Below are 26,970 nucleotides of genomic sequence, written 5' to 3'. Positions count from 1 at the left end.
TTCTGACAGTCCTAGCCACTTTAAAATACATGGAAGATTATATAGTCATTCTACTGTACTTTTCAAGTCTAATGGACTGAACAGAGGCCTAGAGAGGTTTACTTAGCACAAACCAGTTTTACTACTTACAGCGTCATAAAGCAGACCAAAGAATTAGAGATGCACAACAGAAAATTTCTTGAGCATTTTATTCCATAACCTATTGTATAAAACTTCAACATACAAAAAAAACCCCAAAACCAGAAGTGAGCTAAAGCAAGATCTCATAATACATTTTTTCCAGAAAGCTTTATGTAAAGGCTCAGAAGCAGTAAACATTCAGCCTACTTAAAAATGGGATTCACAACAGTCTTTATACTTGCAGCCTGCAGAATTACGAATCACATGGACCAGGTTTTGACGGTTTCTTAGAAATTATTTAGTTGCTATAAGCCGTGGTGTTTGTGAGATTTATTTTCGGTTGTGTTTTGTGTTTTTTTTTTTTTAAAAAAACTAGTTCACTTCCAATATCACAATCCGTCTTGGTTAGTTATCTTCAGTGAAGCGAATATGTTTACTTGTTTGCTGCGTCTTTTCAAGTCTCATTCTTTCAGCTTTAGCGATTAACTGCAAACAGGAAAAATATTGTAGAAAAGATTAGAGGAAAATTATATTGCTACAATTTTATCTTACACTAATGAACATACTATTCACTGATTTACCAAACTTCATAAGAAGCAGCTTACCTTTGAACAGCTGAGCTAACCCATACATTTGAGAAAAAAAAAATAGTTAAAAGCAGCCCCGCTATAATTCATTTCAGCATTGCCTCTGAACCGTCAAAAATAGTAAGGCACTCTTCAGCCTCTGGGCAGTGCAGCACCTTTCATTTCATCCCTTCTTCCTCCCAACATGGTTGAAGACAACAAAATTACAATTTCAAAAAAATCCCAAAACACAGTCTCCCACAGCAGGTTAAAAAAGCCCCTACCCTTCTATTAGATTTGCATTGTTACTGATGTAAGAAAAACAAGGTCAGCCCATAACAAAACCACTGTATGAATATTACGTCATTTTCTACACTCAGTTAGCAAAGAAACAAAACCACTGAAATCCAGATGGGGACTATCCCTCAGGACAGGAAAACAGCACAACACATATCACAACCGTGCTGAGAATTAATCTCAAGAAATAACGGTGCAGTTTGGAGGAACACTGATGCTAGGAATCCCTGATTCAAAACCCTGTCTGACCAGGGATTTGTTTCCAGTTGCATTTTAGGGAGATTGCCTAAATTACTAGGGTACCTGGGTTAGCTGCTCCCAGTACAGAGGTAGGAGAAACACTCTTGTGGAACATAACTAACCTGGAAATTTTCAGTTTCTGTGGACTGTGTCTTCAGGCAGAAAACAAAACACTGAGAATAACATTGAAAGCATACTTGTTTTTAAAGCTCCATAATAGTAGGACATTCACAGATTCAACCACAGCACTGCAACAAAGTCATACTAATACCCAAAGCAAAGGTACAAGCTTTGTTACCGCACTGCCCCACCAAGATTCCTTATGAGCTCATGAGGTAACTGTTAAATGAGTAAGATTTCAAACAAACAAAAGAACCCAAAACAAACCAACAAAACAAAACAACCACAAAAACCCAAAATGCAAGTAACAAGGCAGGCTTTTTAATCTGAACAAAAAGTGAGAAAGCAGGAAACTCCTATTAATCTAGGCACATCTGTAACATCAGTATAAAGCCACATTAATTTCTCTGATGGAGACTACTAAAACTTATTAGCTGGTGCTTAAGTAAAGGGGCACTTGCTCACCAGACAGTCCAGTAAAGAATTTGCTAAGACGTAAAAAGAGTCCCACATAAATCAAATTATTTGCTATTTATCCATATGGCTAGCCACAGCTATGTCCTGTACACATTGCATCTTGTACACAGCAGGGAAGCCCAAGGAATCCTGCTGCACTGATTAATGCCATCAGGAATTACGCTCTGCACTGATGTTGCGTGGATGTATTGTTTGCTGTGCTGCAATGTAAGTACACTGCCAGCTTTACCTGTAGGTCCCCCTGCACCCCCCAGCATTTAACTTGATTGCAATCCTTCATGTGTTCTCAACAGCATCAGGCCATAATTCTGGTAAATTACTTTCTCAACCATTCTCCAGAAGTAAAACCGATCTAAATATGTAAGAGTTACATTTACTCTCTGGTATCTGAAAAAGGGATTTAAAATGTTGAACTCTAAAAAGAAGCAATGGTGGTTCATTCGTTTAACGTAAGGGATGGACAATCACAAACACTGCAAGGAAAGCTCTAATATATGAACTGCCTGGTTCATACCAGTGAATGTTTCTATACCAGCACATCAGAATTTGCAACAGGCCTCATGGATTCCCATTTTCAGCTAGTGAATCCATTATCAGCACCTTTTTTTAAGCACACCACTACGCATGTCTCCAAACAGGTACCCAGCCCCTCCTTTGTCAGCCACTTCAGAGAATCAGGGAAAGGGGCTTATTTGTGCTCTCCCCACCGGCACACAGACGGGGAACTGGTCAGTCCTGCAAGGACACAGGCCCCGAGCCCCAGGCATAATCAGGAGAGAATAGCGTGGGCTGTGCCCAGGCATTCCCACTACCCTCCTTTCCCTTACATTTTGCAAATTATTTTACCCTTCACAAATACCCTTGCTCACCAAATGCCTCTCACTTCTCACCCCCACCCCCTTAAACTTCCTCCTTTCCTTCTGTGTAAGGGGGTGTATAAGGTGTAAACTAGGTTCAGCAGCACCTCCCCCAGAAGACAAGTACCCAAATGGAAAGCTTGCAGGCACACAGGCCTTCACTTTGTGAACAGCAGACTTTAATCAGTCTGGAGACTTTAAGGCTACAAACTGAGGAATTGCTTTAGGTCTCCATAAACTGGCACTACCCTGAAGAAACATTTCTGGCAGGAAGGTTTTTAATCTGTATCACTACATCGCTAAAGTTTTTTTTATCACACAGTTGAAAAACAGATTAAAGAGGACATGGATTTGGAAAGGGGGGACCACACACTTGACAATGAACGACCAGCCATGGGGAAACTGCCAGACACTGACACCTTTTTAACTCCAAAGGATGACTAGGCATTAGCCACAAATTCTGGGGAACTTGGCATATATAGTGGTTTTGGGGCATTTAGTTTATTATAAGTACTATGCCAGAGAAAGTAAAATCTCTACCACCTTTTTTTTTTTTTTTTTGGGGGGGGGGGAGGGCGCGGGGGAAGGCATTAGCCAGAAACCCTCTGCTGAAGTTACCATTAACCCTTACTCTGGTGTGCCACAGGACCCACTGTAGGACAGCCAAGTAAGCCTATACTTTTTAGAACACAAGGAAAAGAGGAATCTCAAACTGCTTAGGTTACAATCAAAAGCATCTCTGTGCTCTGTTACTGTATCGTGCCTGTAATGGGATGCATCCATGCAACAATATGTTAAGTATTACTATAAATACTCACATTGACATCAATGCAGCTATAAGAGCTTACATGAATGTAACTTTTAAGCCTACATTTAAACACTAACTGAAAAAGTATAAGATGCCGTCTTTACTATAAATATAAACCACCTAATAGGCAAATGCTCATCTTCAAAAAGAGATCTTGTAAGGGATTTAAAAACCTTTAACAGAAAAGATCTTTACAAGAAAGATATACTAATAGCATATTCAACCGCACATGTTTAATTAGAAATCATTATATTACTTTCCTCCTTCCTTTTAATGTGACCTTCAAATGAAGTCCACTTGTGAGTACTTTGGAATAAATTTCAAATAGAAGATTAAAATTAATATTAATGAACAGAAGAAGAAACTTTTTCTCATTGTTAGTCTATAGTTCTGGAATGCAGGCTGTAAAAAAGTAATGGAAGGGTTAAACAGCAAGGCATTCTTTTCTTGACGTTTTGCTTAACAACGTTAGCATTTAAATAGTATTCCCGAAGCTTTGAAGTTAACACCTCCAGAGTTGCAAGGTGATGGGTAAGGGGGAGGAGCAGGAGTTTGCACCCTTGCTGCTGCTATTGTTAGGCAGAAGTGAGACGGTTTATATTTGCAAGCCTATATGAGGTATATTACTGGACAATTATAACCAGTTTGGTCAACAAATACCATTCTTCAAAAGATGAAGAACAGACACTTGAGAGCAGGACACCTACAAGTCCAAACTGGCCTCAAAGGTGTCACTGGCACCTTCTGTTAAAAAAAGTAAAATACATTAAAAAAACTGAAAAAAACCTGGCAGCACTCTGTAAAAGGCTCTACAGCTGTACAGTTTTCACATTCCCTTACTGCTTATATTAAAGAATAACAGCTAAAGCCAATGCCATTTTTGTGCTTTTAAGAAAATTAAATCAGTCATTTGGGGAATTTTTTTTTGCACAGAACTAGATTCATTTGTCTATGTGATCGCTGAAAGAACATTTTGACAAACAAGACGATATATGAAAATATGCCTTGTGCAAGACAAGTTTTGAGCTGTACAATTACTGTTCCTTTGGGTCCATGTAATATTTGTCAATTATACACGGAACAACTAGGAAATGTTCGCTATTGCGTGCATCACTGCAGCATCTAGGAAACAGTAAGTCTCAAAAGTCACCAGCAAATAACTAAGGTCAGATGATTTTGAAGTTTTGCAAGCAACAGCATAAAGATTCAGGCTAAAGCAAACTCAGAAGCCTTATCTGCAATGTTTGTGAAGTAAATCTAGCAATAAAATGTCTGTGAAATACTCTTTGGCTCCTCTCTGTCAAGTAAAGGATCTGCCTGACTTAATCAAGAACGCCTCACGCCTGGAAGGATCTTCTGGGGCAGGCATGGAGACGACAGCCTGCAAGTTCATTGCAACACTCTTGTCTACACTGTGGCCTGAGAGGCTTCCCAAGGCTGGAAGGAAACTGCACTAGATGTGAGCCAGTTTTGGTCTGGAAGCTGCTCAGCTACGGATGCTCACAGCAGCAATCAGATTTTTCTGGATCAGAACACAGACACACTAGTGCATAGACTCTTGACTAAACTAGGAACACAGCCTTGCTCACCATAGCATGGAACTATGCGTTTGTGTAAATTGTGAGAAAGAGAGATTAACTCTGAAGACAACCATTTTCTCAATCATACTAGAGAATTAAGACTGCAGCACTAGACTTTTACTACACTACAGCAAATGAAAATACTTAATTTTTAAGGAGCTCATCAAGACAGAATTTTAAAGGAAATCCAGCTTACAAATTAACTTCATGCCTTTAGTCGTGGACAACTTCCTCTGATTGTCTCCATAAAGACAAGCCTTGCATTTGGCAACAGGACCAGGACAGCCAGACGTTATTTTGTGGCTGTAAAACCCTCCTGCAAAGTCAGTAGAAAGTGATTTAACTGGATTAAATAAGGACCCAAACACTAAAGTATCAAAGAAATGCAGACCTACACAGAAACAGAGTTGTATTTTCAACCATGGCTGTAAAGGGAAAAAAAAAAGTGACTTGCAGTTTACCTTCTCAGTACCCCGTTTCTTTTCTCGAGGCTGGTTAAGTTTAGCTTGTCTGTCCACTAAAATCTTCTGCCAGTAACGTTGTTCATGATCACCTTGAAAAATGAATTAACATTACAGTACATGAATAAAAGTATTAAATGCAAGTGGATGCAGTGTTTTCAGCTATGAGAAGGAATCTTTACACAGGTGAAAATACTTTTTAGGTTTCCCTAACAGGTATTTCCATCAGTCTTAAATTTCCCAGTCAGAGAAGTCACACAGCATTGCAACATCTGACCAACACCCACCAAGGTGAATAAAGAAAGGAAAAACTTAAAATCAGCTTAAAGCTGATGCCAAGGTCTCTGTCCTGTACGAGTTGGACAGGACCTGAATTGAGGGCCTATGCATTTTATTACCTCTTCAGTTACAAACCCTGGCTATCCAGTACTAAATTTTCCTGAGCAAGGAGTTTCACAAACTTAACAAGAAGAACTGAGGAAATACGCAAACATCGCTCCCTACATGTAATTAGCAGGAGCTCAGTTTCAGCTAAGGTTTCACCATAGCACTTGGAGGTCCTTTGATTTACTATGTACTCAACCTCTTCTTTATTTTAAACAAATCAAACATTAAAAAAAAAAAAATTACTCTAAGAATGACTGTGATTGTTTTGTTTTATCAAAACCATTGTCAGAAGCAAACTCTGGGAACTTAATGGGCAGTTGGGAATATTTAAACGTGGAGGGCAATATGAGAGGAAATAAATTTGCAGGTTTTTTCAGAAGCTGTTTTGCAGTAAGAAGCAGTTTGCCACCGTTTCTTCTAGTCTGTGCTATAACTATCATGACGGGAATTATGTGATGTAATGTTGTACAGTCTCATGGGAAATCCTCAGTTACAGGAAAGTTTCCAAGTGATCTTGGAAAAGATTCCCACAGAAGTTATGGAATAATTCTAAGAACCGATTTTGAACACATTTTAACAGATTTATTTATTCATTCAACCACAGTAACACCTACTAAACATTATCACAGATGCTTACTATATTGTCAGATGAAAATCTGAGGACATTTAGTCAAAGTCAAGTCCTAAAAAGTAAAATATTACTGGGAAAGCTCTAGTCCCTGCAGTAGGGAGCATTAAAGGTTCTTTCTCTCTCACCTCTGCCACCAAGAGAAGCTGAAATCTTTACCGTGAGTCACTCCTGCGTTCTTTAGAAGCCTTTCCATTCTCATTTCAATGAACCAGTTAGAGAAAAAAATAATCTTAAAACTATGAATGGAATGCTCCTACAATGTAGTACTTACTCCTAATCTACTACTACACTCTTCTATATGAGGATACAAAATGAGAGAAAAATACACACTACACACAGAGCACAGAGCTGTAAAATGGCATATTTCAAGTTGCTTCTGGATCTCTGGAACACAGAACACTCTGGAGACATATCTATCTCCAAATGACATTAGCAGCATTCAGTGAGTCTCAAACTTCAATTAACTTTGAGATTATCATGAAGGTTAATTCTTCCATTATTCTCTTCCTTCTGCAATCCTTAATCGACATTTACAGGGGTTAACATTCCTGCATGCATGGTATGGGGCCCTATGTGAGGATCTGTGCAGGAGTGTGTTAAAATATTTAAATCCACAGATGAAGAGAATCTCACCTAGACCATTTTACCTGTTCTTTCACACATTTAGGATTTTTAGTGTATGTCTAGAATGTAAAAGTTTTATGAATACAGTAACAAAGTTTGAGAGACTTCCCTTCTCCCTGCTTCTTCAGCCCCTCACTTCCATAAAGAGGTTTCTCTAAACTTGGAAGACTAGTCCAATCTAATGCAAGATATGAATGTAGAACACAGAGTAATTTCAGAAAAAAAAAAACCCAACGAAACAAACAACCCAAAAACCAACCCACACATTAGGATGCTGTTCCAACACCAGTCAGTAAAAATTTTCGTGTAAATACAATCTTAAAAAGGTATACTTTGGCATAAGTTACTCAATTTCCTGAAAAAAAAGGAAGATTATTTAGAAGGCAAGTGCTAAAACCTCTGTAAGTGTACCCATGCTGTTAGATCCTTGCCCTGTTATTTCACATGTAAGTTCAGTATTTTCAAGAAAATCTTAATTTAAAGTTCTTTGGTATCATCAGAATGTTGTATTCATAAAGCTGAAATGTGAATTAAATTCTACAGTTCATTGCCACTAAAAGCAACATTAAAAAGTTAATCTCAAAACAACACAACTAACCTGATAAAAAAGCAAAATATTTTCTGCAGAACAGTGGCATAAAAACCCATTTTGCTACTTTGTAAGAATAATAAATAATAAATAATTTTGGTGTTTGTAAAATAAGCAAAATAAGACGACTCACGGGAAAAAAAATAAAAGCAGTCTTTTCTGCAACCAAGACATCTAAACATACTCCTAAAGCTACCTTGCGACAGAATCCATCTCACAGCACTTAAAGTCTTCTCTCATACTAGCATTAAAAAAAGAAGTCTTACCAGTAAGAACTTCGAATTTCCAGTTGTTTTTGATCTGTATTTCTTTGTATGATCTCATGACAATCTGGGCATCTTCAGGAGTGTTGAAACGGACATGACATTCTGTGTCTCCCTCCAGCATGTCAACATAAGCAACGTCAGCCAGCACTGCCAAAGCATCCTATCAAAGCATGTGAGATAACACAGACCATAAACAGACTTTAAAAAATAGAATATCAAGAGAGTGAGTTTTTGACCATTCAATTTGTAGGTCACTGATATTTTCAAAAAAATGAAACAAAAGCCAGTAAATGAACTTTTACATTTAATCAATGAATCTCTTGTGAAATACTTTTGAATATATCTTCCTGAGAAGGTTATAACTGAATTCTGATTTATGACTCTACAACATCTGTTTATCTTTCATCCTGCCCTCCAAGAACAATTCAAAGCAGTAAATACTGAAGTTGCTATTTTTTTTACGTAAGAATAACTTTACTAATGGAGCACCAGTAATTACCTATTTATTTAAATACCGTATCTGCATGGACTTTTTTTTTTTTTAGAATTATTTGTGTACTATAACACTGATATATGCCAGTCCAACAGAAAAGTAATTTCATTCTATGCACAAAATATATAAAAGCAAGCTCATTCACTGCAGATTATGTGAAATGAGTAGTAGTAAACCAACCCTTCCTATCTTTATGAAATGACCTCTGCCTGAAAATTTTCACTGACAGCTGAAGGAGGAAGAGTCACACATTCTCTTTCAGATGAAGTACTTCACTTGTAATACCTGCTGTTAGGGAAATTAACTGCCACCACACATTCCTAGTCAATTTTTTTCACAGCAGGCAGCTCAAGGAAGATGCCTCTATTCAAGAATTGCACATTGGTTTTAACCCTCCACTACCAAGGACAGCCTTAAAACAAAACAAAAATTAAGTGCCAATACTGTTAAGATCATTTGAGAGCCAACCAAAGCTGTTTTTCACTCTTAATTCTGGTACCCCAAAGTCATGCTTACGTGGAAACAGCAACGACACAAACAGTGTACTGGAATTGGCAAATGTTACAATCTCTGACAAGCATCTTAAAAGCAAAATAAAAAAAGCAGTGAAGAAATCAACCCATCAAAATTATAATAAAATTGGCCTGTAAAGACCTTTTCAGTGTGCAGAAGTAATTAAGCCTGCCACAGAATCAGAAATCAATTCTGGAAGTTTATTAAGAGAAAAATCCTAGATGCATTGCCTTGTGGCAGTGTTTGCTGTAACTGTGACAGTCCAGAACACAGAAGAAACAAGATTTTGTCAAAGAGTTGCACCTTCCATTAAAGCAACTAGTATGGCCAGAAAAATCCAGTAAGTATTGAGAGTAGTTTGCAGCTTCCACTGCTGACCCAAAAAAGAACTGCTGCACTACAACAATTATTGCTTCTTCCAACTACAGTTGTATTCTGCAATTGCATGTCTCTCTAAAAACGCTGCTTCATTTGTATGGTAACACTTTGTAAGCTATTTTGCTTATCTACTTATTATGGGAACCAAAGACATGATCAATAATGACAAAGGCCAACCTAACCTTTCATAAAGTGTGTCTTCCCTGAAACACTTCCCTGAAACACTTCCCTAAAACTAAACCAAAAGCATAACTAGGAATACCTGGATTTTCAGCTGTTGTGGGAACAGTAAGCTTACCCCCCAAGCACAATACGTTGTGACACGAACTTAACACTGTAAGATAGATGTATGCTACAGTCAATTGGGCCCTCAAACTTTAACAGTGACAACTACTACATTCTCTCAGTGCCTCCAGCACTCAGACAACTGACTACAAATATACCCAGGCAGATAAGACTGATTAAATTGAAACCCTATCATCAGTTTGTTTTCAGTGAGAGAGATGGTCTCTCATCTTGCTTAGATTCATGCACACACTAAACTTCACAGACTTGCAAGGAGCCAGTGACTTCAAATGCACTACATTATAAATAAATACGGTTTGCCAAGTCCTCTCAGAACTCACATTTTGAACTAAACCCTCACTGTCCTAAGTAATCTGAATATTTATTCCAACATGAGTTTAAGTTGTTAGAATTCCAGTTGTTAATTCACCCAACTGGTGAATATCTGGAAAAAGCTAATTATTTCCTTTAGAAAGCTTAATATTTTCATTTCAAAAGGATGCACATTAAAACTGCTATTTTCCTTAAAAGAGAATATTTTAACACGTGTTACTTTCATATCAAGACAAGAAACCAAACCTATCTGAAACACTTTTTTTAAAAATTGAGAAAAAAGAGCACTTGCCATAGAGGAGGAAAAAAAAAAGAAATGAGTGAATGAATTACTGGACAAGATCTACTGCTGTCACTCTCACTGAGATGGAGTTTCTGTAATTGTAATTTTTTTACTAAAAAACAAGACATTTTTTCTCATGCAGAGAGCATTTTCTTGCCCTCAAATTCCTCTTAAGGGTAAAAACTCCAATATACTTCTACAGATTTCTTTACCTGGATTGTGCCAGAATGACTGGCCCAATGACAAATACAGAGCAGTACACCCCACTTTGTCTTCAAAGTCTCTTTTTAAACTGGAAAGAACGACTCACCCTCTAGAGCATTATTTTCATTATAAACTTGACATTGCTCAAAGCACTCTAAAGGCTGATTTTTGCTTTGAAACACCCTCTTTACCCTATTTTGCCGTTGTAAAATCTGCCATTAACAGGTACTAGAGAAGAATCTGGACACAGCTAGTGCCCAAACAAATTAAAAAAAACAAAAGAAAATCTGTAAGACTTGTTTAAATGGTATTCCATATTCAAACATTTGTGGGGCACTGCAAGAGGAAAGGCTAACAGCTACCCTGAGGTTACAAAGGCATTACCTTGATCTGCTTCCTGCCCGGCAGGGGCTCAGCGCTAACGATCTTCACAATTACTCCGCTGACGAACTGAGGCCCCATTGTGTTAGCCTTGGCTGGAGGGGCAGAATCTCCACTGCTGGCTGTTCCATTTAAAAACAGGTGAAAAATAAGAAAGTTTTTTACATACATTAGTTTGATAAACGAAAGGTGCTATGAAAGCACATAAGCAACATGATGTACACATGAAACGAACCAAGGGGCATCAAATATTGTTCGGCCGTTTTGGTTTTGTTTTTTTATCTAGGGTCATGACTTTAAAAGGCAAAGTCAATGTAAGTGGTGGTGGGTGGTGGTGGGGGAAGCAAACAGCTCCAAGTAAGGAATCTTAAAGAAGTTTTCACAGCCTACAGGATCATCTTATAACAATATTTTATATTCTATTGACTACAGTTACTAGTTGAACCGTCAGATCTAAACCGATTAAAAATCAGCAGACAGGTACTGAAATGTCAGTTTTGAAGTTAGTGAAGTAAAGAGGATCCAGAGCAAAAAACTAACTCTGAAAAATGCAGAAATTTAACTAAGAGGGCATATTTACAAAGCTACTTTTAACCATAAAGCCCGTAAAAAAATAGCTTGCGATTGGGTTTGAATGACTTGACTTAAATTATTTTTCAAATCACTGCAGGTATAGTTAAGACTAATTAAATCATGTCCAAATTACATCACCAAAAAAGCTCAATCCTGACCACTCTCTCTGAATCTTTTATAACTACGATTCTCTTAAAAGCTGCTTGAACTTAAAAAGTGCTACTGGAATAGGCTGAAATGACTTGTTTAGTCTTTACTTATAAAATTCCTTAGTCCCCATCTATCTAAATGAAGGCGGGGTTGCTTTCAACAGTATTTTGCATTCAGAGAAAGGACCAGCATTATGAAAAATAAAACCATTTTGCAGTGTTTCTGGAAGACCAGAGCCTAAAAATCACGTTTGCGTACTAGAATCATGAATGAAAAACGCAAAAAACATCACAAACAGGATTACATTTGTTATTTTGAGACTGAGACTTTTTCTGTGCACAAGATTCTGTTTCCATCTCTCCCACAGGCTCAGGTTTGATTTGAGACATTGTTTTCTTTAAGGAGGCCATACTGGCTTTTTGAAGGGCCAAATATTCTTGCTTCAAATCCATCCACTCGGTCCTATAAGCAGCAACACAGGCACAGGATGTCAGTTGTAAACAAGAAAACAGTGTTTAGAAAGTCAATGATAACTTAAGACAAAACAGTTTACAAATAGCTTAAGCTGAACTTGGTGAGCAGTGTCTTACCATCTTCCTGCACTTACACCAAATAAAGCCTTGCCACTACCTGCATTTTTATTATTTAGCTTTAGCTTTTCATATTCTAGGCAAGTTCTAACAAGATCAAGCTATTATGTGAATAAAGTGACTCCCAAATTCGGTTTATGTATTCAGAGGGCATACAGAACAGCTTGGCAAACTGTGTTTTCTGCTAAAATTACACGGAGAATAGGTACTAAATTAAGAGTTAATTCAGAGACAGTGAACTCTTCATTCACTGAATTAGTTCAGTGAACCCACTCCTGCTACTATTTTAAGAATCAGTCACTTATTTTCTAGCGAAATCATTGATGGAAAATCAACAACTGGTTAAACTTGCCAAAAACCTAGCGAGACAAGAACATTCCTTACTATTCAAATGCATTTTGGTTAAAAAATACCACCACATGGAAGCAATTTATATATTTACATACATTTAACATGGAGATGTTTCTGCAAACAGCTAGAGCTTTGCTCCAAAGAAACACAATGCCTATAGTGCCACTGTGAGAATGACTCATTGTTACCCTAATCTGTGCTATCAAACAAGCTGATAGAGGATTTTTAAAGAGGAGGATATCTTGTGGTAATGGTTTTAGCTGTTAACATTGACAACTGTATACTTCAAAAAAGCATCCAGACTCACCCAGGATCATACATTCTCAACAGAGCAAAGACATTAAAATAACAAAAGACCCACGTAATGATTCTTCGAGATAAAAAGGCAACACCATTCCATAGGAAGGTATGGTATAAATACAAGCTCAAGGAGGTACTTGTTAACTTGAGTCGAAGGAAGAGGAGACCATGTGGAATGAGAGTCAGGCAAGTATTTGCGATGTCTTATGCTTCTTTAAAACTTTTGTTTCCCCTGCCCTTTAGTACAGTTAACTAAAATTTAATTTAACTATTTGATGCAGCAGTCTCAAAATCTCGGCAGAAGGGGACAATCTTCGTTGATAACTACCGCTTTTTGTGGACCCCTTTTACTTTAACATGGAGGTGCTTTCTGTGATTTAAAAAAAGTAAGTGCTTCCATGTTTTAGTAGAGGTGAATCTTGATCGCAATACTGAAGTACCATCCAGGATTTTACTTCGGTTGCAGCTAGATTTTTACATCCGGAAAAGAAGAATTTTGCCCATAAGCTGATGGAAGGCATGCTTCTCCAACAAGATCCAACAAGTTTTACCGAACAAGATGAATTTTTTCAGTGCCCTGCATGTTCTAAATTTGAAGTATTTTTTTTTCAATTTTGAAGGACTCCCTTCGCTTTAACATGGAGGTACCTGCTGCCTAAAAAAGTAAGTGCTTCCATGTTTCAGTGGCGGTGGATCCTGATTTTTTTTGAACACATTACTAGAAACTGCTACAGTTCAAAGAAGCCTACTTACAGTATTACACCTGTGTTATCATAATTCTGTGTATGCCTTGTTTTTTGATTTCTGGTTTTGTGTATTTTGTTACCATTTGTCTCCCCTTAGGGACCTCCACAACTTAAATGTGGATGTACTTGCTTTGTTCCTCAATAGTAAGTGCTTCCATGTTTTGGTGATGGTGGATCCTTTTTTCTCAACTTAACACTTTGTAATAAAAAAAAATCTGAAACAAAAGATGTATTTGCACTGCACACGTGGCCTCCACAAGTTAAAACGTACACAGTTGCATCACTGAGCACAAGATGGCAAAGAAATGGCAAGGACCCCCTCTACTTTAACATGGAGGTACTTGCTGGATGACTAAAAAAGTAAGTGCTTCCATGTTTTAGTTGTGGTGACTCCTAAGACCCCAACAGAGACGTGAATATTTCAACTTTGCTGCACTTTTTGTTCCCCGTTACTTCAAAGAAACCAGGTGTGATTTACAGTTACTGGTACTTGATTAACCTTCAGCTACAGGCTAATACTGTTGCTAACATGCAACTCTGTTGCTCAAAACCTGGAATTGCACTTTAGCAATGGTGATGGACTGTAAGACAAAACAATGATTTAAAAAGTCTCGATTTAAATTCTTGAAAATTTGAAACATTTTGAAACCATTGTATGACTATAATAAACTCAAGATTTTTTGACCTGGGGGGAGAAGTTTGCTGTAACTGAATTCATATAACTGCACTCTTAACACAAACTCCACACAAACACCTTAAATAAAGCAGCAAGACTAAAAATGTTCCGAATGCCTAAGTCTTTTGCAGAAAAGACATAGGTGACTAGCTTGCAAAAAATGAAGGACAAATGGGCAAAATTGTACTGCAAGACTCTTGCAGCCTAAAAGCCAAGCAAGCTGAGCCCACCCAGCCTGCCTAATCTGTGGATCAATCAAATGTAACAAGCTGGGGATCGTTAGTGGGACAGTAAAAATTCATTACTGAAAAATAAGCTAGCCCACCCACCTACCCAATACTTGAGAAACTGCCTGCAGTTTGCTCAGAAACTGGACGGTCAAATGCTCTCCTATATATACAAATACAACACTCCCCCACGCATTAGCCACCCCATAAGCTAGTCAGTTATGTTACATAACCTACTTGGAGAGTACTCTGAGCGGAATGACTTCTTCACCCATTTTGTGTCTTTCTTTGTGTTTTTTCTTGTGTTTCCTTTTAGATTTTGAAAGGGATGTGTCTTTTTTATCTTTGTCATCTTCTGCAGAAATGTCTACATTAAAAAAAGTCCAAAAGTAAAATAAATGTTAATGATCTAATTGATAAAAATATATGGGTAACGTATAAAATACAGCCTGAAAGTAAATATCGCTATGCCATATCAAGAAAAAAATGCTGCCTATTTTTAGGTCATTTGCTCAACTACCTTGATTTTTTTTGAACCCGAATGTGATTTAAACACAGCTTTTAATCCCATCAATTAGCTTTTTTTTTCCTTATATAAGGAAACTGGGAATCAAGTTGTCCAGATTTCTATACTGTCACCATTTGCCTAGCCTGACCATTTAATGCATACTTGGCTTAAGTGAGGCTCTTTTTTCAGAGTTAAAAAGTTTCTGCCCTATTCTCCATGTAACTTATCTCCTTGGAATGACTCATTCCCAGGTTTAAATTTAACTGCAAGGAACACTACATATTCCTTAACTGACCTTGTTGTGCCTCCACCTTATCAACCATTTTTCACTTACTGACCCAAGCAGAACAAAGTTTTCAGTCTTTCAAAGACAGAAATTTTAATCTTTCACCAGTGCTTTTACAGTGTAATAAACCTACTGGCCGCCAAAAAGGGCAGTTCACTAATGCATCTGTATCACACAGATTGCACTTCTTACATATTTTTTGCAACCCTCTTTCTTTGTTACCTCCTAGCATATCAAGGTTCCTATTTATTTAACTTGGGTAGCTACAAATACAATTTTAATTGCAAATAATGTGATTTTTTTTTAACCCAAGCTTTTATCCTTATTTAGACTTCTCCCTCATTACTAAGCCTACCATTTGTCATCTGTAAGGGATATGTGTGCCATTTAATTCATGCATATAAATAATACTAAAAAGAGATGCAAGAAACCTTACCGTTGGAATCTTTCGGGGCTTCTGATTCTTCTTTTACAGGACCTACTTCATCCTTCTGAACAGTCATCTTTACTTTTGGAGTTGATGTCTCACCATCTCCAGAGCTGGTTCTTTTTCTCTTCCCTGGCCTGCTTTCCCAAGGTACCTCTGAGCTTTCTGTTCTGTCCCATTTTCTTTTCTCTCTCTTTGAGGGCTGCCTGTGAGTCTCAGTTCCTTCCATTTCTGAACACTCTGATGAAGTCCTATGTCTTTTAGACTTGGGTACTTGCTCTGTTGAAGTATTAGTGTTTGATTCCTTTGTCTCTACAGCTGCCTGTGCGCTGCTCTCTTTCTTGACTTTGGATTTCTTTTTTTTCTTCTTTTTCTTCTCTTCTGCATTAAAAATTACAATATTTAAAACTGCCAATGATTAAAAAGTAGATAGTGACCTAAGTAAACAATCACAGTATCACGCGTCATGATAATCTGGGATGTTAAACGAAATGCCTGTCTCTGCCATCTCTAACTACAGAAGAGATGCAATACTTTGTCCCAAATTTCTTCCTAGGCATTTTAAGCAGAGGAGGAAAAAACCGCCATAGATAAGACTCTCGGTCTCACAAAGTGACCTCTGGGTCACAAGGGCAGCTTGACTACAGGATTCCTGAAGTACTTTACTCTCAAACTAAAAAGAAATGAGCTAGACTTTGCTTGTCCTTAACAAATGCAGATTTTGTTATGTCATCCCTTATTTCTCTTTGAGAAGAGATATCTTCCTCATTACAGGCAAACAACAAAGACAAGAAAATAAAAAAAAAGACTGCCAATTTGAATTCTGAGAATAAAAGGAGATACTCTCCCAATGAACTATGTAATGAACAACTATTTCCCTGCTAAAGAACATTAACTTAACCAATCTGAAAAAAACCAAACTATTTTCAATACTATCTGCTTGCTTCTAAGTTGCAACAGGCAGGATGCAGTATGAAGCAATACAGAGCATCTTAAGTGGGGTTAGGTTAAAACATGGTTCAAAAAGCAGGCTGCTTCTTAGTAACTATTAAACCAAAAAAATCAGTTACTGATGAAACAAAGAATGATAGTGAGGAATGCAACATATGATTCTTCATCATTATCCTTATGAAGAAACTGGGAAGATGTCTGGGAAATCAGAAACAAGGAAAAATGTTTCAGTGATTAAAGTTGTAAAATTCTGTGATGCTTTGTGAGTTATAGTAGATTGTATTTATTGGAAACATGCTTAACTGTGAATCTGAGATTATTTTCTCAGAAATACCCTCCAGGGTTTTTTGAGTAATTATGAATCATGTAAAGTCGAATTGTAAATATACTGTGAAAAGTTAATTCTGCTATAGACTGCTCTGCTCACATAGCAAGAGTTGCAAAGAGGAAGAAAAGCAAAACACCATTTTTGTACTTCTCTCACAGCAAGTTTCAGCTGAGAACACTGCAAGGTTTGCTCTGAAACACTGATCACTGTCAGCTAATCACAAACCCATCTGAAGACAGCACTACCATTTTAAATATAATTTTGCTCTTGCCTGTATATTTCCCTTCAATACTAAGTATTTTTAGAACAATCTATCAGATTTGATTTTTGCTAATACTAAATGCTTAGATAATGATTTATTGTGCAGTCTGAAAGCTGCTCTGCCAGCCTAACAATGACTAATGGTGGCAGATGAAAAGAAATTAAGGTGCTTTATCAAGCAGGAAAACAAAAAGGCAGAAGTTTACTGTATTTTAGGTTTACACACTTTCATTCTTAAGCCTACACTGGCCAATCAGCAATGTGCCTTTTTACAGAGTTTTTAAGAAACATGAAATAAGACTGCATTAACACAGCAGTTCAAAATTCTCTCTTCAGAAGCTGAGGCACAAAACGTAACTTCATCACACTTACCTACTACACTGCTGTTACTTGTATTCAGGGCAGGAACAGGCTTATTCTTTACTGTTTTGGGGAAAATCCCCGGTTTTCGTGGTGCTTCTTCTGGTGGATTATTCAAAAACTTAAAAAAAAAAAAAAAAGTAGCAGCAATTTCAAGTCCCCACACCACTACTAAAAAAAGCACATTTTCTTTTTTTGAAGAATTTCCATCAAAGTTCAGATCAACAGTCCTACATTCACTGAAGAAAGACATAGTCCCTCCTCAGGACTCGAGAGGCATAAATTGTCCTTTCAGTGGTGTGGGTTTTGTGGGTTTATTGGGGTTTACTTTTTAAATGATTCATATTATTAGTGTGATATCTTTAAACATGTTAACATTGTGATACAGATGTTTTCTGACTTTCAAATCACATTTAAATACAGAAAATTAGGTAAGATCATGCCTGTCTGATGAAATTTAATAGCCATTGTACTGTTGCACACACACACAGATCTCTCTTTCTGCAGAGAATGCCAAAAGTGGCTGACAAACTATTCCAAAAAATACCCACGATGCTTCTACTAAGTCTACTAAGGTTACTAACAGAATTACACTTTTAAAGAACTGTGGAATTGATTGGAGGTCTGGGGGTAGTAAACAGGAAAATAAATCCTGCTAAGTTAAGTTTTTAAATTATGATATTTTAAGAATTCAGTAGATGAACTAGTAAAGATAACACCACAACACAAAGTGACAATCACGAAGAATGTTAACAGACCAGAGGCACCATTACTCACCTCAATAGCTTTCTCTGCTTGCTCTTTAGTTTCAAATTCAACAAAAGCAAATCCCTTTGGATCACCACTTGTTTTATACCGGGGTATACTGACATAAACGACATTACCACACTTTCCAAATACCCGCTCAATCCAACTGTGATTGACATTTTTGGGAAGCAGCTCCTAAAAACAAGAAAAAAAAGAAAGAAATGTCATTTTCTCAATACTATGTTACTATTGTATTGGATAGTTTGCTCTATCACCCAATTAAAAAGCTGTCACAACAAAATGCATCCAAGTTTGGGGCGACAATGCTGAGAAACTTTATTTCAGCAAGCATTCCTGTTGAGAGGTCATAGTATTCAGTTAGCTAATTAATTAATCCAACATAGGAATCTTTCACCTACTCCGTAGTGAAACAAAGCTTACCAACAGTTGGACTGCTTCTGCTCCCCCCCACTGCTACATACCAGTCCTTTAACACAACTTAACATTTCTGTAATTGCAGTTTGAAGAGCAGACAACTCATACACTGGTCTTCAAAAACAAAAAACCCCACCCTTTTTGGTAGCAGCAAGGTAAGAGGTTGCTACACATTCTCTAAATAAGATCTCTATGAATTCAGTAACCTACAAAAACACACCAGTTATCTATTTCGGTCTTACAGAATAACTTAATATTAAAAACCATTTAGCTATGTACTTTAGCTACGAATAGACTATGTGGCTCATTAAATTTAGAATATCTTTTCCAAAAATTATACGGAACACCTCAAATATTTTGTCTAAGCAGTCCCTTTAATCATGTTGGGGAAATACTATGCCTGGCACATTTTACTTAAAAAACCCCCAAACTAATAACCTTTCCTGGGCTTTTGTTAAAGAATATAATGATCGGAGTAATCCACCTTCTCTTTACTTGAATGGGCTGGCATTTTGGTCAGGATTATTATGTATCCTCATCACAGAAAGCTTAGTGCCTGTTTGAAATTACTAATTCAGCTGCTAAACAGCTACAGGTATATACCTAAATTGACATTAGTCATGAAAAACTTTCTTTACAGAGAATGGGAATTCCACATTGGCTTCAATTCTATTAAAAAAAAAACAGCATAGAATTTTAAATAAGTGACAGTTGAACCATCAGATCTCTTCCCATGCTACCACTTAAGTGGCTTAACAATATGATAATAAACTGTTTGACACATTTGAAATGTCATGTTGGGATGGGAAGTTTTTCCAGCAGCAGAGCTATTTTCATTTCAATTAATGAATCATTTCATTATCAAGGTAGCGACAGGACAGTGTGCTATTGGGAAGATTCTTTTTTTTTTTTTAAAGTCTCAAATAAGACTAGCTCATTTAGGTAAATTCTGCCTTTAAAAGGATGATGTTTGTGTGTTACAAAACCAAAGGCACTTGCAGTAACAGCATTATTTAACAGATCGTACTTTCTAAAGTACCCCTGATGATCTTGCAAACTCTGCCAGATCTTGTTTGATAAAACTAATATTATTATTATAAAGGTTTGACTACATTAACATAATTTGTAAATATTTTTTGGTACCAGTGCTGGTCCTCTAATGGCATTAACTAGAAAAGCCCAGTGAAAAGCAGTAATAGCTAAATGAAAGTGTGTTTTTTCTTACAGCATGTGAAGCAGCTCTTTGCTCAGCGTTTACTTATTTAAACTGGTACAAGACATCAGTGTACCAAAATAATCCCTTTCTTGCATGGCGACTGCCAGCGCTCACCTGCCTTTACTTAATTTATTTTCCTTACGTACACTGCACAACCAACAGCAAACAGCCACCTGCCCACTTTCTCCCTGTGTTAAGAAGAATACTGATGCACAAGTACACTTCCGATAAAAAAAAATATTTACTGTACTTTAACCCCACTCCATGGGCCTTAGCATTACAAGTTCAGTAGACCTATAATGCATTTCCCTCCTTCGCACTGTCGCCCCCTTTCGGTTAAAAAAAAAAGACAATAAAATTCTATTAGCTTTTATAATTTATGTAAAAGTTTCTTGTAGATGTTCTCAAAGAAAATCTACCTTCTAATTCTGGTAAAACTATGTGGCCGCTTTATATTGGTTTTATTGCTTTTAATAACCGTAAATAAGACTATGCAATTAGATTGTCAGACAACACAGAGCAGGTTTTGCACTCTTAAGGAATTAAAAGCAACAAAGTTAGTTTCCACAGTTAGAAGTAAGGCACTCTGCCAGACACGAGGTGTATACAAGTAAAACCTTACCACATAGACTGTACGACTATCCACATCCTTTGGTTGCTCACCCAGTGGCTGGCGTCTTCTGATCCTAGTTCCTTCTAAATCCAACTGAAAGTAATAAGAAATAAACAAGCATTTTCCATAAGTTATCACCTACTTCGGTACCCTTGTCATTATTACTCCAGCATCAGAACTACAAAAGTAAAATATTAAATACCTCTACAACAGATGAACTTTTAACTGCTCGAGCTATCAATTTTCCATCGGTAGTCAATTTTTTCATTTTATTGAAAGAAACAAGAAGCGATATGTCAACATCTAGGGATTAAAAAAAAAAAGTGCAAATGATGAAATCATGGTACTCTAGAAAGCATTAGTTATGTGTTCTAATCGAACATTAATGCTCTGCTAGTATTTTTGTGAGACAATCTGCAAGTCATAAGTGCAGTATGCAACTATGCTGCCAAGGATTTACAGAAAACTTTTGCTGTAAAAATTAAAGCTTCAAGGAAACCCACATTTAGTTGTCTTTTGTGCTAACCCTTATCAAAGGAATTTTGTTCTTTTACCTCCCCACTGATAACTATTGTCTTTGCAAAGAAAGGAAGAAAACCCCCTTTCTGATGTAGTTTTACAATACAAAACCAATTTGCATTGAAAACATGCCTCTCCAAGTACCCAATAAGTGTTTAGCCCAGTCTTCCCAACACAAAAGAGTCCCTGGTTGCACTTCAGTTGCCATGAGTCATGCTGCTTGACAGAAGACTATGCAGTATTAGTTTTAATAAAAAAAGTTACAAGATATCCGAGCTCTAGTATCTTCAGAAAACGTAGGGTAAATCTTATCCCTCTGAAGGCTGTGTTTTTAAACTTTGCTTGAAGTTCAATATAATTGAGGACTATAACAAGCAATTAGAAGGTACACTTTTCACACAATGCAACTGAACGAATGATTTATACTTCAAATAAATATGGAATCCTTAAGAAAACAAAAATAAGTACACACTTTTGGAAATTGCTATTTTTTTTTTCTGATGGAAAATGGCCACCTCTTTTTACAGACATACCATACTAGAGGTATGTCTAGAGTTCATCCAGCATAACACAGTTAACTGAACAATTATATGGATAGACTGCATTTACCACACATGTACTGTTTTTAAAAGCAAAAGCATACTAGTCACTGCAGCTCACGTGTAAATTAAATTTCTCCAGAAACTGGCAGTTTCAGAACCAAGCTCAATTTCCTACTCTGAAGTCAGATCAACCATGTCAAAAATCGTCTAAAGGAAAGAGACCCACAGTAGCCCTACATGCAAATACACCATTTCTCACACACCAAAGTTGTGCAGAAAACACAAAACCCCAGTATCTTTAACCACAAATCCAAGTGATGTTTTAATTTCTGCATATATGTAACCTACAAGTAAAGTACTGTACCTCCAAGGGCAAAATGACCCGTTTGTTTGCTTACTCTTAAAATTATACAGTTCAAAAGACAAAATTGTGTCTCCCTGTCATTTCTACTCTGGTAGATGCCTGAAACTTATGGTTAATAGTAAAAGAAAGGAAAAGAGAAACACGAAATACAATTTCTAAAAACTGGTACCAAGCTCTGCTTCCTGAGGTGCTAATCCTAATGCTGGCGTCCAGCATGAAATTACTGTCTTCCCCAGGAGTGGACATGCACTTCAAAACAACTTGTAACTGTCACCAGCAACACAGTGAAGAAGAAAGCAAAACTTTCTATCTATTGAAATATACTGAATATAAACTTACAGCCATCTCTGGACTTTTCTATTTGTTCTCGGAGAAATCTGTCTTTATGGAGATTAACATCACCAAACCAGAAATCCACTTGTTTTGCTATATCTGCAAGCACCTGTTTAACCCTCGACCTCTTCTTTTTTTCTCTCTCCTTTTTCTGTTCAGTGCTTTCTTCTTCCATGGCTTTGTCTCTTGCAGTTTCAGTCTCCATTCCTGTCATTCTGTCAAGTTGAATACAACCTTTGAGAAAAATCAAAATATTCTTATTTCAAGGAGTAAACGTTCTTGTTTTATTTTTTATTAAATACTTCATGCATCCCCTGTGAGACTACATGCCATTCATTATTTTACCATATTGTAGCATAGAAAATGTAGAAAAAAGCATAGAGATCATGAGGAACATTAGGTCACACAATAACTGCAGTGAAGACTAAGCTGGAATTCATGCCTCATGGAACATAGTAGTGCCCTTTAGCCACAGAGATTCACTGGAGGTAAGGTGGTACCAAACCGCAGGCTTTTCTTTTAAAATTCGTACAATCGTGTTAATTCAGAATGCCTAATGAACAGTCTGCCCTCTGCATTAGATTTCTAATATCAGCTTTCAAACTTCAGCAGCAGTCATAGGATTCACAGTTCCAATTGCTTTTGCAAGTTATCAGACAAGCAGTGCTATTAAAAAAAAATATATACATATATATATACACACACCCCTAAGTGAATTCTTTAAGGCACTTGTGCAGGTCACAAATTGTGTTAGTAATACATAACTTCCCTGTTAACAGAAAAGCAAGCTATTTGCTAAAGAGAGCCTACAAAAAACTAAATCTAAAAAGCATACAATTTCCTTCCTCATCAACACATTGTCTCAGACTTGAAAAAAAGTCAGAAAATTTGTTCTCCACCCCCTGTATCTCCCAGTACAAACCATTAGAAAGAAAACACAAAAACCCCAGAGAACTATACACTTCAGAAATTACCCTTTTCTACAGAAGGCAAAGCGGGGTGGGGGGGAAAGGTGGATTATATAGACGAATTCTGTAAAGGCTGGCCAAAGAACCATGCTCAGCAAGCATATATCCTAAATCCAATGGCTGCAAACAGGTTACACTGACACACATACAGCAGCTGAAGAGCTTGTCGCAAAAATTTATGGTAAAATCTCTAAATGAGAAGCAGATATTAATCCTTGTAAAGACATAGCTGACATACATAGCAGGTCTGATAATAGTAAGTTTGTTTTTTAAAATTGTCTTTGTTATGTCAAAAATGCAAACCACTATTAATTGCCAAGGCCCTACCAAAGCACAGTAATTAAAAAAATCTTCCAATCCTGCCTTTTAATATGTTCTAGCACAGTTTTACTCACAAGTCCCTGTAGCAATCAGTATGTGCTACCCTTAAAAGAGATTTTTTTCCTTTCTTTGATTAGGGTTCTTCCATCAGCTGTCACTGATTTTAATGGCAAACCCAAGTTGTTAGTACCTCAGAATCAGGACCCTAGAATTTAGGGACTAACTCAACAGAAGTGACTTAAATGTACAGGTTTACCTTGAAAAATATAAAACCTTTTCAACGCATCAATTCGTCTTTATTTGTACACATTTCCGTTCAGTGTAGCCAGTCAGTCCTCCTTGAAAACTGTCAGTCACCACAATACCTCATTTTACATGAGCAAAACAAAGCAATACTGCCAAAAGCAGACAGCTTCTCGAAAATGAAATTAACACAAAAATTAAAGTAATTAATGTAGCAATCATCATATGAAAGACTTCTCAGCTCTCTGCCAAGGTAACATCGAAAGAATTGCGATGTGCAGTCATGAGAGAGGAAGCCCACCTCTACAAGAGGATGACAAAAATGGAAATGGTCTTCAAATTATTGTGCAAATCAGGCTTTCTTAGCCGGATATCAGTTTCTCTCCCTGCTGTGAGCTGACCACTCAAGACAGCCAAAGGTCAACAACTACCTTCAAAAGATAAGCCAGGTAAAACTCGCAACTGCAGCAGAAGTTCAGGCTCCATTCAAGCCCTTCAGCAGGGTACTGATATCAATAATCAGCAGAACAATATGCTACTTAGCTGAGGGTTATAGTGAGTTGCACCACTAAAAGTAAAGGATCATTATGGGATACTTTTAGTGGCTGAACAGCATTAAATGACCACACTGACATATAATAGCTGTGGCTTATGTAAAGTAAAGCTATATTTTAAGCAGCCATCTCAGTGTTGCACACATTTTGAGCCACTTAGCCTTGAAGCTTCCTTCCCAGGAGAAAGGTTCTCATTCAAGCTTAAGAAAAACAGTTGCAAGCTGTATTCTGGGCTTCCCCCCCCCCTCTCACTTTGTGTTACTTGCTTTAAAGATGAAGCGTTGGGAACATTACTTTGGAGGAGCTTGGAAATACAGAGTCAGAGAAACTGTCAGCTATGAATCTATCATTAGAATCTGTACACAATCTTACATTTAGTACTGAAATGCTCATTCCTGAGACAACACTAAATTAAAACTCAAGATTTAAGAAAATACTGTTTTTAAGTAACCATGTCAATAACTCATAGTGTTTGCTTTTTCAGTTGTTTTTTTCTTAATTTGTAATCACTCTTGCAAATCTCAACTCATCAATGAAAGCTGCAATGCCAAGGCATAAGACAGTCTGTATTTTTGAATTGTCAGCTCTTACACCGCCAGCCTCGCAACTGCAAGCACCATTCTGATAAACAACTAAAATCAGCAGAAAGCAAAACCTGGGTCAAAACCACTCTCTTAAAGCAAAACAGCTGACATGTCTTAGCTTTCCTCAAATGAAGTAAAGTCACAGTGCCTCTATGTGAAACCAGGAAAAAGGGGGACAATTAAGCAGGGGGAGGGAACCCTAAGAAAGCAAAGATAATTTAAATTAAATAATGCAGGTTCACGCAATCTATAGTATCTATACTCTTTAAAAGGTAAACTTTAACACATTGTACACAGCCAAGCTCCCAAACCAACTTCTACTGTTAAAAAGATCTAGAAAAACATAACCAAATTTAACTGTAAGCTAGGCTCTGGAAGAAACAGGGTTCCAGCTATAAAATATCCTTTTTGATATTAAGCATTGGTGCAAATGCTTGCTTGCTTTGGACTTTTTAAATAGCAAAATGGGGCAATGTATGGGAGAAAGAATCATTCAAAATACTTTTTACACTATGAAAATTATTCCATACGGTCAATGGCAACACATCCTCTCCTAGACATTTACTCCAAAATGAAGGCAAGTATTTAGCAAGCCTGAAACTACTTTCAAAGACACATTCTGTACTCCACCTTGTGTATTCTTACTCTAATATTTACACAGGCAAAGCTGCAGAAGTTTAAGTTCCTATCCTGCCTTGTAACTTCACTCTGTGAACCAGTTCAACTCTGACCTGAGAAGTTGCCATTTTCTGGTCCTCTCCTGCTGGATGAATAAGGTAAACCAACTCAATAAGGAGCTGAATAAGCAGCAGAGGTGATGAAGGAAGCAGCAGGAATATGCACTTGGGAGCAGGATGGGAGGGGTACAAAAGCAAGACATTCTGCTGCCTATTAGCAGCTGCACTCAGACTGTCCCAGAAGCACTGCACAACTGTGGGAGAACATCTTCTTTACACTTCGAAGGGGAAACGCAGAATGCGAAACAGATTTTTCTAACCTCGACTTAACCTTTGCCAGCCCAACAACTAGCCAAATGTCTGCTCCCCAGAAGGCTGCCCACCATACATTTTGCCAGCCGCACCAGTACTGACCACTGCAGGTTTCAGTACTGCCGCTGCCATTGCTTATGGACCTTGCATACAGAAAATAGCAAAATAAGCACACATCGGCTGGCCCAAAGCCAGCCCCTCCCCACGTCTCCCCTCAGCACGGGACCCGCCCCTCCCCACACGAGGCGGCAGGTCATGCGCCGTGCGAAGGCAGCCCAGCCAGCACCGCCGCCTTTGCTTCACCTGAGGCAAAGTCACCACAGAGCCCCCGGGAGGCGCCGAGGGACAGGGGCGGTTAGAAAGCCTGAGGGAGGCGCCACACGCACCGGGAGAAGCGGGCACCGGGAGGGAGGGAGGGAGGGAGGGAAGGATGCCCAGGAGACGGGCACAGGGGGGCGCTGAGGGCCGCCGCAGGTGACGAGGCACGAGTGGCGCTCCCCGTCGGGCACCCACAAGGGAACGACGCTGCCCTGACCGCACCGTTCCCGCCCTCCGCCTGATGGGCGCGACCCGCCGCCCCAGCACGCGCAGCCCCCTCAGCCCAACGGCCGCCGCGGCGCATGCGCCCGGGTGTGGGGGTGTGTGTGTGTATCTGTCTGTGCCAGTGTGTGGCGGGGGGTCCGCAGCGCCCCCTGCCTGCGCCGCCGCCGCCGCACACGCCTGCCCCCCACCTCGTCCCACTGACCTGCCGCCGCGCCCGGAGGGACTCACCAAGCGACGTCACCGCAGGGACACCGGGCCCAGCCGTCCGCGCCCGCCTCTCGCAGCGGGGCCCTGCCCCCGCCCCCTCCCGCCGCCGCCGTCGTCGTCGTCGTCGTCACTCGCTGCGCGACACACGGCCCCTGGAGCGATCGC

The 26,970-nt window shown here is 38.3% G+C and overlaps 1 protein-coding gene across 5 annotated transcripts; it reads right to left on the bottom strand.

The window, feature by feature from the left end:
* Positions 1-460: 460 nt before the first annotated feature.
* Positions 461-26,926, bottom strand: LARP7 (La ribonucleoprotein 7, transcriptional regulator). 5 transcript variants are annotated; one of them, XR_008824690.1, is made up of 14 exons: positions 26,827-26,926; positions 22,403-22,630; positions 20,841-20,941; positions 20,648-20,731; positions 18,405-18,569; positions 17,640-17,748; positions 15,737-16,108; positions 14,744-14,873; positions 11,921-12,078; positions 10,897-11,015; positions 8,024-8,183; positions 5,527-5,618; positions 5,262-5,381; positions 461-606 (listed from the first exon to the last, which is right to left on the bottom strand). XR_008824690.1 is itself a non-coding variant. In XM_056356206.1 (13 exons), the coding sequence occupies exons 2-13, from the start codon at positions 22,608-22,610 to the stop codon at positions 526-528; spliced, it is 1,779 nt and encodes a 592-aa protein (XP_056212181.1). In that variant the 5' UTR covers positions 22,611-22,630; positions 26,827-26,926; the 3' UTR covers positions 461-525. The 5 variants fall into 5 exon arrangements, 4 of the variants coding, with proteins under 4 accessions (XP_056212181.1, XP_056212193.1, XP_056212188.1 ...); XM_056356206.1 differs by lacking the exon at positions 5,262-5,381; XM_056356218.1 differs by lacking the exon at positions 5,262-5,381 and having other exon boundaries at positions 22,403-22,618; positions 26,827-26,925.
* Positions 26,927-26,970: the final 44 nt, after the last annotated feature.

The sequence above is a fragment of the Falco biarmicus genome, chromosome 1, assembly GCF_023638135.1.
Source record: "Falco biarmicus isolate bFalBia1 chromosome 1, bFalBia1.pri, whole genome shotgun sequence".
NCBI lineage: Eukaryota > Metazoa > Chordata > Aves > Falconiformes > Falconidae > Falco > Falco biarmicus.
The sequence above is the reverse complement of the archived record's forward strand: the minus strand, read 5'-3'. Positions and strand labels throughout refer to the sequence as shown.

What these genes read in the sequence shown, in the direction of transcription:
- LARP7 (XM_056356206.1), bottom strand. Translation starts at nt 22,610, where the DNA reads ATGACAGGAATGGAGACTGAAACTGCAAGAGACAAAGCCATGGAAGAA. An exon ending in AAAGTTCATCTGTTGTAGAG is followed by an intron (nt 20,732 to 20,840) that starts GTATTTAATATT and finishes TATTACTTTCAG; the next exon opens with TTGGATTTAGAAGGAACTAG. An exon ending in CGGGCAGGAAGCAGATCAAG is followed by an intron (nt 8,184 to 10,896) that starts GTAATGCCTTTG and finishes ATGCTTTGATAG; the next exon opens with GATGCTTTGGCAGTGCTGGC.